At 42.7% G+C, this 15946-nt stretch overlaps 1 protein-coding gene across 2 annotated transcripts in view; it reads right to left on the bottom strand.

Annotated features, from left to right (window-relative positions):
• pi4kaa (phosphatidylinositol 4-kinase, catalytic, alpha a) overlaps nucleotides 1-15946 on the bottom strand; it is a 209736-nt gene that overhangs the window by 133490 nt on the left and 60300 nt on the right. For both annotated transcript variants that reach the window (XM_067258321.1, XM_067258319.1), the window contains exons 11-18: nucleotides 5361-5552; nucleotides 5065-5165; nucleotides 4767-4896; nucleotides 4565-4694; nucleotides 4349-4444; nucleotides 3943-4126; nucleotides 3716-3816; nucleotides 3420-3588 (exon numbers count right to left, since the gene is read on the bottom strand). In XM_067258321.1, coding sequence (XP_067114422.1) covers nucleotides 3420-3588; nucleotides 3716-3816; nucleotides 3943-4126; nucleotides 4349-4444; nucleotides 4565-4694; nucleotides 4767-4896; nucleotides 5065-5165; nucleotides 5361-5552 — 1103 coding nt within the window. The remainder of the gene's footprint in view (nucleotides 1-3419; nucleotides 3589-3715; nucleotides 3817-3942; nucleotides 4127-4348; nucleotides 4445-4564; nucleotides 4695-4766; nucleotides 4897-5064; nucleotides 5166-5360; nucleotides 5553-15946) is intronic.

The following is a 15946-nucleotide window of genomic DNA, read 5'->3' as shown; positions in this document are numbered from 1 at the left end:
CCCAAAGTACATTGAAAGCTGTTGTTGAACCATTTGGAGTACGTGCATGTAAATGGTCTCTTTTGAAAGGTGACACTGAAGTTATTTCACCTGTTGTTAGGACCCCTGTAAGTCCTACTGGTGTTGAGTAATAGAAGCTTGAACACAAGGAAACTGAAAGTTTCTATCTCCGACTAGATTTAGTTTTGAAAACAGAGGCCTGAAGAGGCCTAGAGGTGGTAGTTATTAGCTCATTTCAGAGCCAGTCAAAGCCAGTTTGAGAAATTCATTTAGAACGAGTGTGTGTGTGGGGGGGGGGGGTGCAGGACGCACAGACCTATGGCTGTAGAGGGGAACGTCGATAAGAGAATCGATAAGGAATCGAATCGATAAGCAGGAATTGATAAGGAGTCGTAATCGTTAAAATCTTATCAATACGCATCCCTACTCAACTGTGACTTGTGTGCCGAGTCCGACACCTGGAGTTCTGTGTGCGTGCTGCAGTGGCTATTTGGCAAGCTCAGAAGAGTGAGCTAACATGGAATTCTGCTGTATCGGTTTGTGTTTTCGGTTAAACTGCTTTAATTTTACAAGCGTTGATTGGGATACTGCGTTTATTTTTTTCCGGGATTATCAATCTAAATTAATGCACGGACTAAAAGTAAATTGTTAAAACTCAAACTTTAAATTTTACTGGGGCACAGCAGATTTATACTGCTTACTGGGGCATGTTCCCCAGTAAGAAGGGTCTAATGAAGCCCCTGGTAGACTGCATTGTGCACAGGATTATTATTTTTTGAGCCTGGTATAACCCGTGGATCTTTCAAAGATGCGATCCCATCCCCCCCTAATGATCGATTGCGTAGTGAATCAATGCAAAAAAACAACAACATTCCAAGCATTCCATTCTGATAGGCCTACTTAAAGCTCAAGAATACGTTTCATTTAGCATACTATATGCAGGAAATAGCATAACAGAGATGTGGTTTTAGCAGCCTAGCCGAGGTGTGGGTGGATTAGAGCAGTGGCAAATAAAATAGTCTGCATCTAAGGGTGTGTTCACATTTGGCAGGTTTAGTTAGATGAAAACAAACTTTGATGCGATTGCTCTGTCAGCCAAGACTATAGGCTATAATTAAATGTTTTGGTCCGGACCAAGAGATCCAACAGAACCGAACTACAAGTGTGAACACGACAGTCTAAACTCCACCAGCGATGTGCAGTAGCCTAATTAGAAACTAGCATAGAGCTTTTGCACCATTTAGTGTTGATGTAAACACAAAAAGCCACAGTCCAATTTATTGTTCAGGGAGCAAACATTTGAGAGCAGGATAAACGGGACAGCAAGCAGAGATCGTAGCTTCTAGCTTAGAAGTTCCAAACAAATAGGCTACACTTCTCTCATTTTTGCAAAACTTGGACCGTGCCCTGTCAATAAATAAAGAACAATAACTGTTTTGCCAGGATAACAGGATCTATCAGACCCTTGAATGTTTATGAGACAAATTCAATAGCTCCTTCTATAGACCTACTGATCACAAACTATAGTTTGAGTATCCACTAATTCGCCGTACACACATAGATTGTACATTTTCATTTGTGATATTATTGGCTAATGATTCGTTAGACCCATGTTTGAATACATGCAAAAATGCTTTTATTAGTTACCCAATCCCTTAATTAATATTTGCAATCGTAAATTATTGTTGCCGCTCTAAAATAATGGGACATTGCGCTTATACCATTGTCTACACACAAATGTATGTGAAACAAATGCACTTCGTATAATTAAATTCTTGTCATAATTTTGCACATAATTATATATAGGCTATATACATGTATAAACTATACATATTAGGTATATTTATACACTATATTAAACTTTCTCTGAAAAACAGAAGACTCGCATACGGGAGCCCTTGCGACACCTGCTGATAGAAAAGAGAATCGCAGCTTTGGAATGCAGGAAAGAAAATGGCCAAACGCGCATCTGGCAGCTATTTAACTGGAAGCAGAAGTGAAATAGCCTTAAATTAGCTTTTCCCAGTGGGATTTTGAAACATTTTAAATACTGGGTGATAAAACACACATATCTAGGAACAGTCAAGAAAGCAGGGTCCTGGAGAAATGAGCTTCTAGTGTTAACCAGCTATATATCCCAGAGGAGCCCTCAATCTGTACACTTTACCGACCCGTTTCTCCCACCCCCCTACACGTTTGAGCATAGAGGTCGGTTGTAACAAGGGGTAATGGCCGAATTTGCATTTATCATCGAAGAAATGAGCTTTACACCAAGGCGTGTATATATTTGGAGGTGGAGGGTCTGTCATGGTCTGGGGCAGTGTGTCAATGCTGTGCGTTACAGGGAAGATATCCTCCTCTCTCATATGGTACCCTTCCTGCAGGCTCATCCTGACATGACCCTCCAGCATGACAATGCCATACTGGTCGTTCTGTGTGTGATTTCCTGCATGACAGGAATGTCAGTGTTTGGCTATGGTCAGCAATGAGCACAGATCTCAATCCCATTGAGCATGTCTAGGACCTGTTGGATCAGAGGGTGAGGGCTAGGGCTGTTCCCCCCAGAAATGTCCTATTTGGGGGGGTTATTATGCTTAATGTACAGTGCATCCGGAATGTATTCACAGCGCTTCAATTTTTCCACATATTCCAAAATTGATTTAAATCATTTTTTACCTCAGAATTTGGTCTGGTAGTTGGTTAGGCTGTATAAAAAAACATCCCCTCACTGGTCTGACATGATTATTACATAGCAAAGATATATTCTATACTCGTTTCGACGAGGGAGACAGGTAGGGCAATTTGTGAACATTCTGCCACCAAGTGCCATGCCCACGTTTGAGCCACACCCCAAATTGCTATCAGCAGATGTCGCAAGGGCTCTCTTGTAAAAGTGTTCTGTCATTCAGATAAAGGTTATAACCTAAATAAGATTTATATTTTTTGCATTATATGTATAGTTTATATATAGCCTATAATTATGCAAAAAGAATAACAACGGCTTAATTGTATTATATGAGGCACATTTGTTTCACTAGCTTACATGGGCGTTTATACTTTTTTTCTGGGAACAACGGCATCATGTCAGCCGACAATAGAATGTTGATAATGTCGGGCTACGCATTTATAGACCAACTGCAGTCTAACCTCAGCATGTGTGACCACCATTATAATTAATTACATTTTGCTGAATGATTGAAGGGTTGGACATCAAACGTTATAATGAAATAATCACCGACTATCACAACAGAAATTAAGTGACAGATTGAGGAAGGCAAGTTAATTCAAGAAGAAGTGCCATCTGGTGATGTGTATAGATTTATACTAATATTTACACTTTAAGTTTGCAGAAAATAAAAGCAGCTAAAAGTGAGAGGTTTCAGTTTTTTTACTGAGTTTAAATAACTGCATGTGTGTACCTTCAGAGCCGGTCCTTTTTCCAAAGCCCTCTCACTGGCCCTTTTACCCTCCAATCCCAGCTGCACAAACAGTTCCAGCAGGTTCACCAGCAGCTCATCCACCATATGCTCTGCTTGAAGGTTAGCTGCTATGTTAGCGAGTGCGTTGATCACAGCCAAAGAACAATGTCTGGAAAGAGACAGAACACATGCAAAATAACAATAACAGCAGACTTTGTCATGATTGACAACAGAGTGCCGTAAGATACTGGAGGTAGTGACTGGTGGAACATCACTTTGTTTTCAGGTATGCTCACCTGTATCCATGGTCTTTATAATCCTTGGTGGAGTAGACCATGGAGCTGGCCTTGACACTGATTTGCTGGAACAGGTTCCATACTTCTTGGTAGATGTATTGCTGATGGAAGTAAAATACACAAGAGGGAGGGAGAAGAGAGAGAAAGAAAAAGTGATGGTTGTATTAATGTTTACAGGTCATTATAAAGGTGAGCGAGACGGAAGGCTGGGGGTGGAGGGGACTCACGTTGCCGGTGATGACCATACAGCCTAGCTGGTCAATGATGAGGACATCCAGCTGGGAGGGGGGCTGGCAGAACTTCTGCTGCAGGATTTGGAGGATGGGCTCCATGACCCTAGGGGTGTCCCTCAAAGCCACCGCGATGTGCCCCAGCGCCCGGATGGTGTGGTCAGGGATCAGGTGAGCATCCCTAGGAGGGAGAGAGAAAGAAACAGAAAATCAGGGAGGGAGGGCTGATTGGTAAAAACACTTGTCCATCACAATGCCTTGTTGTAAAGAAGCTGAACCTATATACCCTGTTGAAATATATACGGTTTTTGTTTTAGGCTTCAACATGTTTGCGTCTATCCTGGTGTGAATGAACACTTGAGAAAACGAGATAGGACAGGCAAGCAAAAAATGCTAGACCTACTTATCATTTTCCTGTGAGATGTAGAGGCGGTTTGACAGACTGGCGAGGAAAGCCTCTACAATTACACTGTCCATTGTCAGCCCGGCTTTCAGACACCTGAGAGAGGGAAAGAAAGACACAAGATGGAGGAGTTATTATTACCAAAGAAGGTCAATTTACAGCAAATGCCGAAAGAATTGTGATAGACTGAGAAAAGATAGTGTGGGCACGTCTCACCTGCAAATGTTGTCTATTGAGATATCTCGGAGCTGCTCGTACATTGAGGGCTGGCTCCTCTTGCTGGAGTGAGCGCTAAAGGTAGACTGGGAGTGTTCATTGGTCACATGGATCTTTATGTCACCTGCCCCTTCAAGACAAGAAAAGTGCATCAAGACTACGTTTTCTTTTTGATGTGTTTGTGTATGTGTGTGTGTCTTACCAGTAGTGTACTGGCTGTGGTACTTGTAAAGTTTGACTAGTACAGGAGAGGGCACCACTAGGAAGTCTCTCAAGGACATGGTGACAGAGTGAGCAACCACAGGAAAGCGTTCACACAGACGTCCTAGGCCCTGTAACACACACGATTACAAACACAAACAATGCTTTAGGACAGTGGGACAAAAAAGGAAGGACGCATGAGAAGGAAGGAGAAGTGAAAAGAAAAGGAATGAAAAGAGAAGTGGACGAAGAGGTGAGAATGATATTAAGATGAAGGTCCAGCAGTGAGATTATGGTACCTGAAGACAGCAGATGAGAAGGGGCATGTGTGCAATGATGACTTTGCTGGATGTTTTGGACTGCAGCTTCTCAGACAGTTTGGTACACAGGTTCTCAGCTCCTGGAGGATCCAAGACAGAACGGAGCACAACAACTGTTAGGTTGTGTTATAGGCAATAAACAAAGACAGACAGATGAGACAGAAAGACATGAAGAAATAAATTGAGAGATGGACAGATTGACAAATAAATTCAAAACAGACAACAGAGAAGACTGAACAAAACTGAAGAGACAAAAAAGACAGGACAAAACTCACCCTGCTCCTCTGTGACGGCCCACACCATCAGGTCTACACAAGCAGCATTTGCCTGGCAGCGCAGTTTGAGCGGGCTCAGTTCACTGTGGAGGTATTCAACGTCGTGGAGGATCCTTTGCAACTCCGACTGACTGCTGCTAAACTGCTCCAAAACAAAGTCATGCACCTCCTTCACGTATCCTGTCTGGAGTTCTGGAGATGGAATTAAAAAAGTACCAATTGAAGAAATGTTTTTACATGTCCTCCAGGTCCACAGTGACAGTACAGGTATTGGTGTACTGTAAGGAACAAATTTTGGCAAATATGAGATACGCTCAGGTGAAAAGGGGCTGTTGTCAGCCAAGGTCATTTTTCAGTTTATACAGATTGTGAAAGTGCAGATTGTAAGCTTTCAAATGATGTGTCATACATTGAAATCTGAAAATAGTTGAAGATGCACATATTTGAATGTTGGTAAACCTGAAATGTTCTAGCAGAGAAATATCCCTTGAAAGATTCTAGATTTTTCACGCTTTCAGACAGGGTGTGATTTGTTTTTGTGTTAATTATTAGAATGTGTTAGTAACAGTTGGGAGTCCTGGGCCTTATTGAAGATGTCAGCTGCAGATGGAAAGAAACTGTTCTTGTGACGTGAGAAGAAGCTTCAAGCTCCAGAGAAAAAATTGTATATCTTTGCACTCGATCAAATTCCAGGATCCTGCTTTCTTGACTTGTCCTAGATATGTTGGTTTTATCACCCTTTGTTTTTTGTATCACATCGGGAAAAGCTAGTTTAAAGCTATTTTCCTCCTGTTTCTGTTCAATTGATGCCAGCTGTGCATTCTGCCAGTTGTTCCCTGCCTCTCAAGGCTGCAATTCGCTTTTCTTTCAGGAGTTGTCGCAAGGGCTCCCTTGTATAAGTATTTAATTCAGACGGTTATTACCTAAATACATGTATATGTATAGAAAAATATGTATTGCCTATGTAAATTATTACAACAATTGAATTGAATTCTATGAAGTGTGTTTGCTTTACTACATAGCCATTTGTGTGTGGACAGGTAAGCGCAATTCTTATGTTAGGACGTTAGCGGATACAATAATTGTACATGATCATTGTCAGCCGACATCAGAATGTTGATAATGTCGGGCTACACATTTATAGACCAACTGCAGTCTAACCTGTGAATTTTAGGGCATATGAACAATGTATGTGTTTTTATAGTGGTAATCTGTAAGCTCCTTTGTTCATTAAAGTCCTGAGACTAGTTTAAGTCAGATCAAGAGGGAGATAAGGTTGAGAGGTTGTAAAGTGTTAGCAGAAGGCTTTAGAGGAATGTCTGTTTGACCTGAAGCTCTGTGGGAGTTTACCTTCAGGGAAGAGTGAGCATCTTTATGGCCTTCTATCTATACAATGGAGCTGTTGCTTTTACAGGAAGGGGAGATAATGAAGTTGAGTTCAAAGGATTGTAAGGTGTTGGGGGTTTGTTTGTAGTAGATTGGTTTAATTACTTTTGAGCTAGCTGACCCTTCCCAAAAGGACAGCTGACCATTTGAGGTAGATGCCTCCTGTAACTTTATTGCTTCCTTACCTAGAGAGAAATGCAACATGAGGTCATATCACCTGGGGAAGTGGAGCTTTGCGACACCAGGTTCTGAGGTTGTTTCAGCTGTCACTGTATTGTGTTAGAAGAATGTGACAGACATTTATATTGATACATTGTATTCTTTAAGGGAGTGAGCCAATGAAAAAAGAGACATGGGACAGCTACATTGATTGATTGTTTTGTGATGGTGTTCTAAGTTTATATAAGGCTCTGTGTGAATGGTAACGCTACCACTCCTACAACAATCTAGCTAGACCCCCTATCCACACTGAAAGTAGCCGGCTGCATCGTGATGCAAATCAAATCACATCACGCATGACGCGCCCACAACTCAACTGGAAGCTTAGGTAAACAAGAACCAATTATTAGTTTTTAGTGATGCTAAACATTTTGTTTATTAGTTTTATTAGTTTAGTTTATTAGTTTAGTTTATCCCACCCTGGACCCTATGCAGTTTGCATACCGGTCCAACAGGTCTACAGACGATGCCATCACCCTGATCATGCACACCGCTCTCTCCCACCTGGACAAAGGGAATACGTATGTGAGGATGCTGTTCATTGACTACAGCTCAGCATTCAACACCATCATCCCCTCCAGACTGTTCTCCAAGCATGAGGACCTGGGGCCGGTTGCACAAAACACCTTAAGTCTTCTCCATAAGGTTTCCTTAAATGTGTTCCCTTAAGTATTTAAGGTTTTCTCCTTATCTTGGTCGTATACTTAAGTATTCCTTTAAAGTTCGGAAAAGCGTTGCACGAAAGACCTTAGTAAAAAAAGTAAGGAAGAAAACTTAAGGTACCTCTGACTTATTCTTTATCGCAACATGGCTGAGTTTATGGAGATGAATTAACCCATCCCACACCTATAGCACTCTGTTAGGCTACTGTGCTGCAGTCTAAACATGAAGGGTATTTATGCGTCGGCTACCGCTGTAAATAAAGTAGCTAGCCAAGACTCACGCCGGTAAATGCTGTTGATCTCATTTTGATCTTCCTAATAAGTAAGCTAGCTCTCACTTAAACGTTACTGTGTAGCAATAACACCTATAAGTAAAGTTGATATCACCAGTTTTATTGGACTCCCTGCTGAAATTGGTTCTCTTTTTTGAACATAAGTCAAGTTATCATATAGCTTTTTTTTTTTTTATTGAATTGACCACTTCACCAAACTTCTTGAGTTTATTTTTGATGCAATTTCATCCTACAGTCATTGTTTTTTGTTAGCAGTTATTTGTGGATCAAATTTACGTTTTAGTATGTATCTTTTTTGTATTCCTGTAGAAGCACAATATTTTCCTCCTCTGACCAATTTGGTTTTCTTGCCTTCTTTTCGTAGGTCTATAAGCTAGCTATATCTAAGCTAGAGCTACTAAGGTGATGCACCACTAGCGATACAACTGAACAAACGCGGTATCCGTGGAAACAGTCGAATTTTACTGCTGTGAAATTTAAGTGTCATAGTTATGGAAAAAAATTAGGAAAGGGTGTTTTGTGCAACTGGCCCCTGGGACTAAGCACCTCCCTATGCAAGTGGATTTTCCACTTCCTGATCACCAACACAGGTACCCCCCAGGGCTGTGTGCTCAGCCCTCTCCTGTTCTCCTTGTTCACTCACGACTGTGCGGCAATGCACAGCTCCAACCTCCTTGTTACGTTTGCTGACGACACAACCATCGTGGGCCTCATCTCTGACAGTGACGAGTCAGCCTACAGAGAGGAGGTTGATACCCTGACATCATGGTGTCAGGACAATAACCTCTCTCTCAACGTCAGCAAGACTAAGGAGATGATTGTGGACTATAGGAGGCGGCAGGAGGAGGAGCATGCACCTCTACACATCAACGGATCCGAAGTGGAGAAGGTCAGCTGCTTCAGATTCCTCGGGGTGAACATCAGCAATGACCTCACCTGGTCTGCTCACACGGACAAGGTGGTCAAAGCGGCCCGGAAACGCCTCTTCTTCTTGAGGAGACTGAAGAAGTTCAGCATGGACTCAGTCATCCTCACTAACTTTTACAGATGCACTATAGAGAGCATACTGACTGGTTGCATCACAGTGAGGTATGGGAGCTGCACAGACATGGACCGCAAGGCCCTACGTAGTGTGGTCCGGTCTGCTGAGTTCATCATCGGCAGGAAGCTCCCAGGCCTACAGGACACCTACCACACACGATGCCTCAAGAAAGCTGGCAGGATTCTAAGAGACTGTTACCACCCATCCTTCAGTCTTTTTACCCCGTTGCCTTCTGGCAGGCGATACCGAAGCATTCGGTCTCGCACACGCAGACTGGACAATAGTTTCTTTCCAAGGGCCATCAGGCTTCTGAATGGACATTGATACACTTCTCACTAGCCACTTTACACACTGTCATTTTCAGCTACTGGTTGCACTATCAGCAATAATGCACTACTGTACTTCACTTGTCTTAGGTTAGTATAGGTTTATAAGGTTAGTATAGGTTATTATGTGTATTAAGAGGTTTAGTATACTGTATTGAATATTGTATATTATTTGTATATTAGGAGGTTTACTATATTTTAGCTTATCATAGATGTAATCTATGTTCTGTGTACTTATATTTACATTTACATTTAGTCATTTAGCAGACGCTCTTATCCAGAGCGACTTACAGTAAGTACAGGGACATTCCCCCGAGGCAAGTAGGGTGAAGTGCCTTGCCCAAGGACACAACGTCAGTTTGCATGACCGGGAATCGAACTGGCAACCTTCGGATTACTAGCCTGATTCCCTCACCGCTCAGCCACCTGACTCCCCTATATGTTATGTTATGCCAGGTTGCTTTGTGTTGTCTTGTCCTAAGAATTTCAGTGCCCAGTCTGACCCTGTGTTGTTCTGTGCATCTGACAATAAAAGACTTGAACTTGAACTATTATATTGAGTGACTTCTTCAACACTTAAAATGTGTAATATGCAAGAAAAGGAAAACTGTAAAAAACACAAATAAATAAATACGGAATGCTGACAATGGCCCCTTTTCACCAGAGTGTGTCACATATTTTGAAACCGCAAAGGCCATGGTCATGTTACAAAAGGTCTAAAGAACAAAACTGAAATATGAAAACTGAAAAATTTGGTATCTTGATCGTGCAATTTACCCAGAAGTCGTAAAAATTATATAATTTGTGGGTGGAAATTTTGACTACCGTATTTTCCGGACTATAAGTAGCACTTTTTTTAGTTTGTCTGGTCCTGCAACTTATAGTCAGGTGCGACTTATATCTAAAAATATATATAATTTCACATGTTTTTCAATGTTAATTCATACCAGTGGCGATGCTGGCCTTTCAAATAGGGGAAGCTCATTTTCATCCCACATCAGATATATTTTCCATTTATTTTGCTAGTTCACTGGCTAGTTCACCCCTACGACACTAGCCTACTGTATGAATGAATGAATGAATGAATGAACGATCTAACGAAATAATATTAAACTGGAAGGAAATGTTGGAATTAGGTTAAACTGAAACAAGGAATGTGGTGTGTAATTGTATGAAATGTATGATGAAAATTGGCTAGCAATTTCGCCAAGCAAATACCAAGAAATAGGTTGCTGCAGTTTGCCTTTCGACTACACTTGCAAAATCCGCGATGGGACTGAACTTCAATAGCTTCAGCGACTTTTTAAAGTACAAAATCGACAGACCCTCCAATAATCACGCAGAAGCCCATCGTCCAGGCCAGCCCACTCCTCCATTCACCCCCAAATCTTTATGATTGCATGCTCAACCCTGATCTTGCCCATGCAACTTAATCTTGCACATGCCCTCACATGTTCATTGCTCTTTTCATGCCTTTTATATGCCCGGTCAAAGTTAGGCAGATTTCCAAACCCCACCTTTGACCAAACAACACATTTGTGAGATGGTTTCATCAAGAGGCATGGCTAGCAGTACATTTTCTTTGTCACAGCACTTCCAGTCAGCCAGCTAACTTTGTCATACCAGGAGAGCTGAAAAGACCTGTTACTTTGTATTATCTTATGCAGTAGATCAATCTTAGGTGTTGATCTGCCCTGCAGTTTAATTCTAAGTTTCTCCTTGTTAGGAAGACTTTCAAATGGCTTTGCCAAAATCAGGTCGACAATATTAGCATTGTCTGCCATTGTGTGCAGTTTTCTAGATGGCTAGTTCACCCCTACGACACTACAAATAATTTTATGAAATAGCAATAGCTAGCAAGAAAGCAAATACAAAGAAATAGGTTGCAGCAGTTTGTCTTTCAACTACGGTTGCAAAATCCGCGATGGGACTGAGCTTTAACAGCTTCGGCGAATTTTTATAGTACAAAATCGCTGTCAATCAAAAGGAGATGCAGTCTTTCGACAGACCCTCCAATCATCATGCAGAAGCCCAGCAGCCAGGCCAGCCCACTCCTCCATTCACCCCCATAATCGCAGCATTTATCCAATGACCGTATAGTTTCGAAGCACTGAAAAAACTGTTCAAAGCAGCCCCATTGAAGTCCATGGAAGCTGAGCTTCAACAGGGAAATGCACTGTGACGCTACGGGAATGTATGAGAAGGAAATCAGTCAGTCGACCTGTTAACCCTTGTGCTGCCTTTGGGTCACATGACCAAAAGTTTCATAACGAACCATCGTTGTGTTTACCCAATACAAAAACAAATACAAATAATTTTCTTTTAACCTTTGCAATGTGGGGGGTCTGAGACAGCCCAACGGTTAAAAGAAAATGCTTCACTTTGTTTTTGTATGCGGTAAATTTGTGGCAATACGACGGGGGGTCACAATGACTAATGGATCAGAATGACCCGAAGATAACACAAGGGTTAATATATGTAGCTGATTCTGAACGAACTCGTCTTCGATATGAACGTGTTCTTACGCATTTAATAAAATGTTAACACAATAGTAAATATTTGACCATTACTTTTTTGACATTTTAGGGGAAGTTTGATCTTCCCTTGCAGTCTTAAAGAAATTGTCACTGATTCATACTTACTGTCATGAACCAACGAGTTCAACGGATTCAGTGATGTGGAATGAGATTGGGAGCTTGGTGAACTAGTTACCAGTAACTTGCTTGTTGGACTCGCTAGCTTGTTACATTAATTTAGCCTATTCAGCCTCCCAGGTATGTTCTTTATGCTATTGTTTAGCTGAATAACTGTTAATGTGTTACGTTAACATACTGGACATATTCAGCCTGTTGTTCTGTGTGCTATTGTGTGGTTGAATAACTTGCCTTTCCAGATTAAATGTCTGTTCTTGGTCTTGGATTTTGTGAAATACATTTCTAAATAAACACTGGATTTATAGTCCAGTGCGATTTATATATGTATTTTTTCCTCTTCGTGACGCATTTTTTGACTGATGCAATTTATGAGTGACTTGCAGTCCGAAAAATACGCTAGTTTGGCTTATACCTGTAACCAGGGATGTAGTGGGGGCTAAACGCACGTAAACGCCATTTACGCACCTCCCGAAATTCGGAAATAGCGTTTATCCACCTCTAAATTGCAGAAATTGCGTTTATCCACCTCTAAATAGCGTTTATGCGCGTTTACGCACATCTAAGTTCCCTGCACCTCGTATTCTGAATAATCCGAAATAAATACATATAAACGCTGTAGTCTGAATCATTTCATCTCCGCTGTAGGGTCTGTGACCCTCCAATCAATGCGTTGCGCCTGCGGCGGCGACACCAATCAGGATCCACGAAGTAGGCTATGTACACACACGTTGTGGATTAGTTTACCTGTTCGGAAAGGATTAATTAACCATGGATATCAGGCGATTTTTGAAGAGACCATCGAGTGCTCCCACTCCCACAGATGCCCACAAAAGGCCTCAAGAACAGAGTGATCAATTCACGTTTGTAAACGTTGTTTTGGTTTGCACAACATCGCATTAAGGCAGGGACAAACGGCTAGCCTACTATTATTAACGTTCTTTTAATTACGATGATGCAGATACAAGCCAACCTTACCGGTTCCATCCAAATAGTCCTAAAGAAACGTAAAAATGAATAAATAAACAGGGTTGTCAAGCCTCTGTGAAGGGGCTGAAATGCGTGTGTGTGGGGGGGGGGGGTTGTTTTGCGTGAAAATACATAACTATGAAGAGATTAAGACAACCTAACTTCGTAAAAGCTAAGATTAGAGATTCCCAAAAATATTATTTATGGTGACTCATCACCCCCCTTGCTATGTCTCGAAAAATGTGGGAAGATTTGGCCGAGGCATGGGTCTCAAGAAACACTTAGACAATGCAGAGTTCAATGACTTCAGATGGAAGGCCAAGAGAAAGTTATCAAGCACAATATGTAAGATTGCTTTATTGTCATTAAAGGGGTCATTGATTGCAGAACCGAATTTACCTTGCCACAGTTGAATAACGGCAGTTCAGTGGGTAAAATGGGCATACAGTGAACCCCAAAATCCATTGACACCTCTTTCCTATGCAAATCTCACAATTAAAAAAATGTAGCTGTAAAACGGTAGGTTTTGAAAAAGCCACCGAACAGTCGTCACAAATGTGGCTCCACCTTTTTTGGCTCTGGTCTGTACCTTTGTCGCGCCCCAAAATTTGCTGAGCGCTGCTCTGTGTACTTCCACGGAATTACAAAGAAGAATGTTTTTCAAGGACATTGAAAATGGACTACGGTCTTAAATGCAGTGTTCCAGCCTGTACAGGGAATGATGAAACTGAGTCTTCCCAAGGAACCAAACACTCGACGGGCTGTGATGTTTGTCTAACCCTATCCCTGTGCAGTTCGACCCTCAATTACACATTTGCTCGAACCATTATACAGAGGACAGTTTTGAAAACCGGGGACAATGTAAAGAAGGATTTGCTATGAAGCTGTTGTTGACCTTATGTTCATCACAGCCACAAGCTGTAGTATGATGTTGTCGCTAAGCCTGTATCTTGCATCGGTATGAATGTGTGATGGTTTAGTTTACTGTCAATTGGGCTAACGCTATTTCATGTTCCTGACTGTGTTTCATTCAAATAAATAACCTGTGTATATAACCATTTCTGGCCATGACATTCCCCTCTCCACAACTGTCACCAATCTTGGTGTAAAATTTGACCCACAACTCACCTTTGAAGCCCACATCAAAAACCTCTGCAAGATTTCTTTCTACCATCTCAGAAATATTGCCAAACTCCGTTCCACTCTCACCTTAGCTGATGCCGAAAAACTGGTCCATGCCTTTGTCTCCTCCAGACTGGATTACTTTAACGCACTTCTCATTGGGATCCCTAACAAGAGCCTGCAGAGATTGCAGTATATTTAAAACAGTGCAGCAAGGATCCTGATGAGAGTGCGGAAATACGACCACATCACACCCATACTCCATTCACTCCATTGGCTTCCTGTTTCTGCCAGGATAGAATTCAAGGTCTCCCTTCTCACCCATCAGTGCATCCATGGCAATGCTCCCCCCTACCTGAAAGAACTATTAACCCCTACAACCACAACACGATCCCTCCGCTCAAATAATTCAAACCGCCTCCATCTCCCCAGGACTAAACTCAGCACCATGGGTGACCAGGCTTTCTGTTCCGCCGCGACCCGGATCTGGAACGCCCTCCCCGACCATTCGAGGGCACCTCAAACCACTGAGACTTTAAAAAAAGGACTAAAAACATTTATTTTTAGAAGATCTTATGAGTTTTAATTATCTAATTGTATTTTATATTGATGTTTTGCCTTGTTTTATAATCTTAACTGTAGCACCATGAGATCTTTTCTCGGAGCCCTGGTTCTCAGCAGAGCCCTGGTTCTCAGCAGAGCTCAGAAGGTTGAGGTCAGAGAAGGAGGAAGCATTTCGGAGTGGGGATAGAGACAGATTCAAGGAGTCGAAGAACAGGTTTAGCAAGGCGGTGAGAGAGGCTAAACGACTGTACTCAGAGATACTGAAGCGTCAGTTCTCTGCTAACGACTCTGCTTCTGTCTGGAGAGGGCTCAGGCAGATTACCAACTACAAGCCCAGAGGCCCCCACTCCACTAACGACTCCCGCCTGGCCAACGACCTGAATGAGTTCTACTGTAGATTTGAAAGAGAATTGGACTGTCCTGAACTACCCCTTCCCACCCACGAGGCCTCTTCCCTCACCCCCTCTACAGTGACAACTCTCTCCATTCAGGAGGGTGAAGTTAACAGACTTTTCAAGAGGCAGAACCCCCGCAAAGCAGCTGGGCCGGACTCTGTCTCTCCTGCCACCCTCAAGCACTGCGCTGACCAGCTGTCTCCGGTGTTCACCTACATCTTTAACACCTCCCTTGAGACATGCCATGTGCCAGCCTGTCTCAAGTCCTCCACCATCATCCCTGTGCCCAAAAAGCCAAGGCCAACAGGACTCAATGACTACAGACCCGTCGCCCTGACCTCTGTGGTAATGAAGTCTTTTGAGCGCCTTGTGCTGGCACACCTCAAAGCCATCACATACCCTTTCCTGGACCCACTGCAGTTTGCCTACAGAGCCAACAGATCTGTGGATGACGCCGTTAACATGGCCCTCCACTTCACCCTACAGAACCTGGACTCCCCAGCATCCTATGCCAGGATCCTGTTTGTGGACTTCAGCTCTGCCTTCAACACCATCATCCCTGCCCTGCTTCAGGACAAGCTCTCCCAGCTGAACGTGCCTGACTCCACCTGCAGATGGATCCCAGACTTCCTGTCTGACAGGAAGCAGTGCGTTAAGCTGGGAACACAAGTCTCTGACTCCCGGTCCATCAGCACCGGATCTCCTCAGGGCTGTGTCCTTTCCCCTCTGCTCTTCTCCCTGTACACCAGCAGCTGCACCTCCAGTCATCCGTCTGTCAAACTTCTGAAGTTTGCGGACGACACCACCCTCATTGGGCTCATCTCTGACGGGGATGAGTCTGACTATAGGTGGGAAGCTGACAACCTGGTGACCTGGTGTAGCCAGAACAACTTAAAGCTCAATGCTCTTAAGACAGTGGAGATGGTTGTGGACTTCAGGAAGAATACAGCCCCACTC

This window comes from Osmerus mordax, chromosome 20, assembly GCF_038355195.1.
Source record: "Osmerus mordax isolate fOsmMor3 chromosome 20, fOsmMor3.pri, whole genome shotgun sequence".
In the NCBI taxonomy this organism is placed as follows: Eukaryota; Metazoa; Chordata; class Actinopteri; order Osmeriformes; family Osmeridae; genus Osmerus; species Osmerus mordax.
The sequence above is the reverse complement of the archived record's forward strand: the minus strand, read 5'-3'. Positions and strand labels throughout refer to the sequence as shown.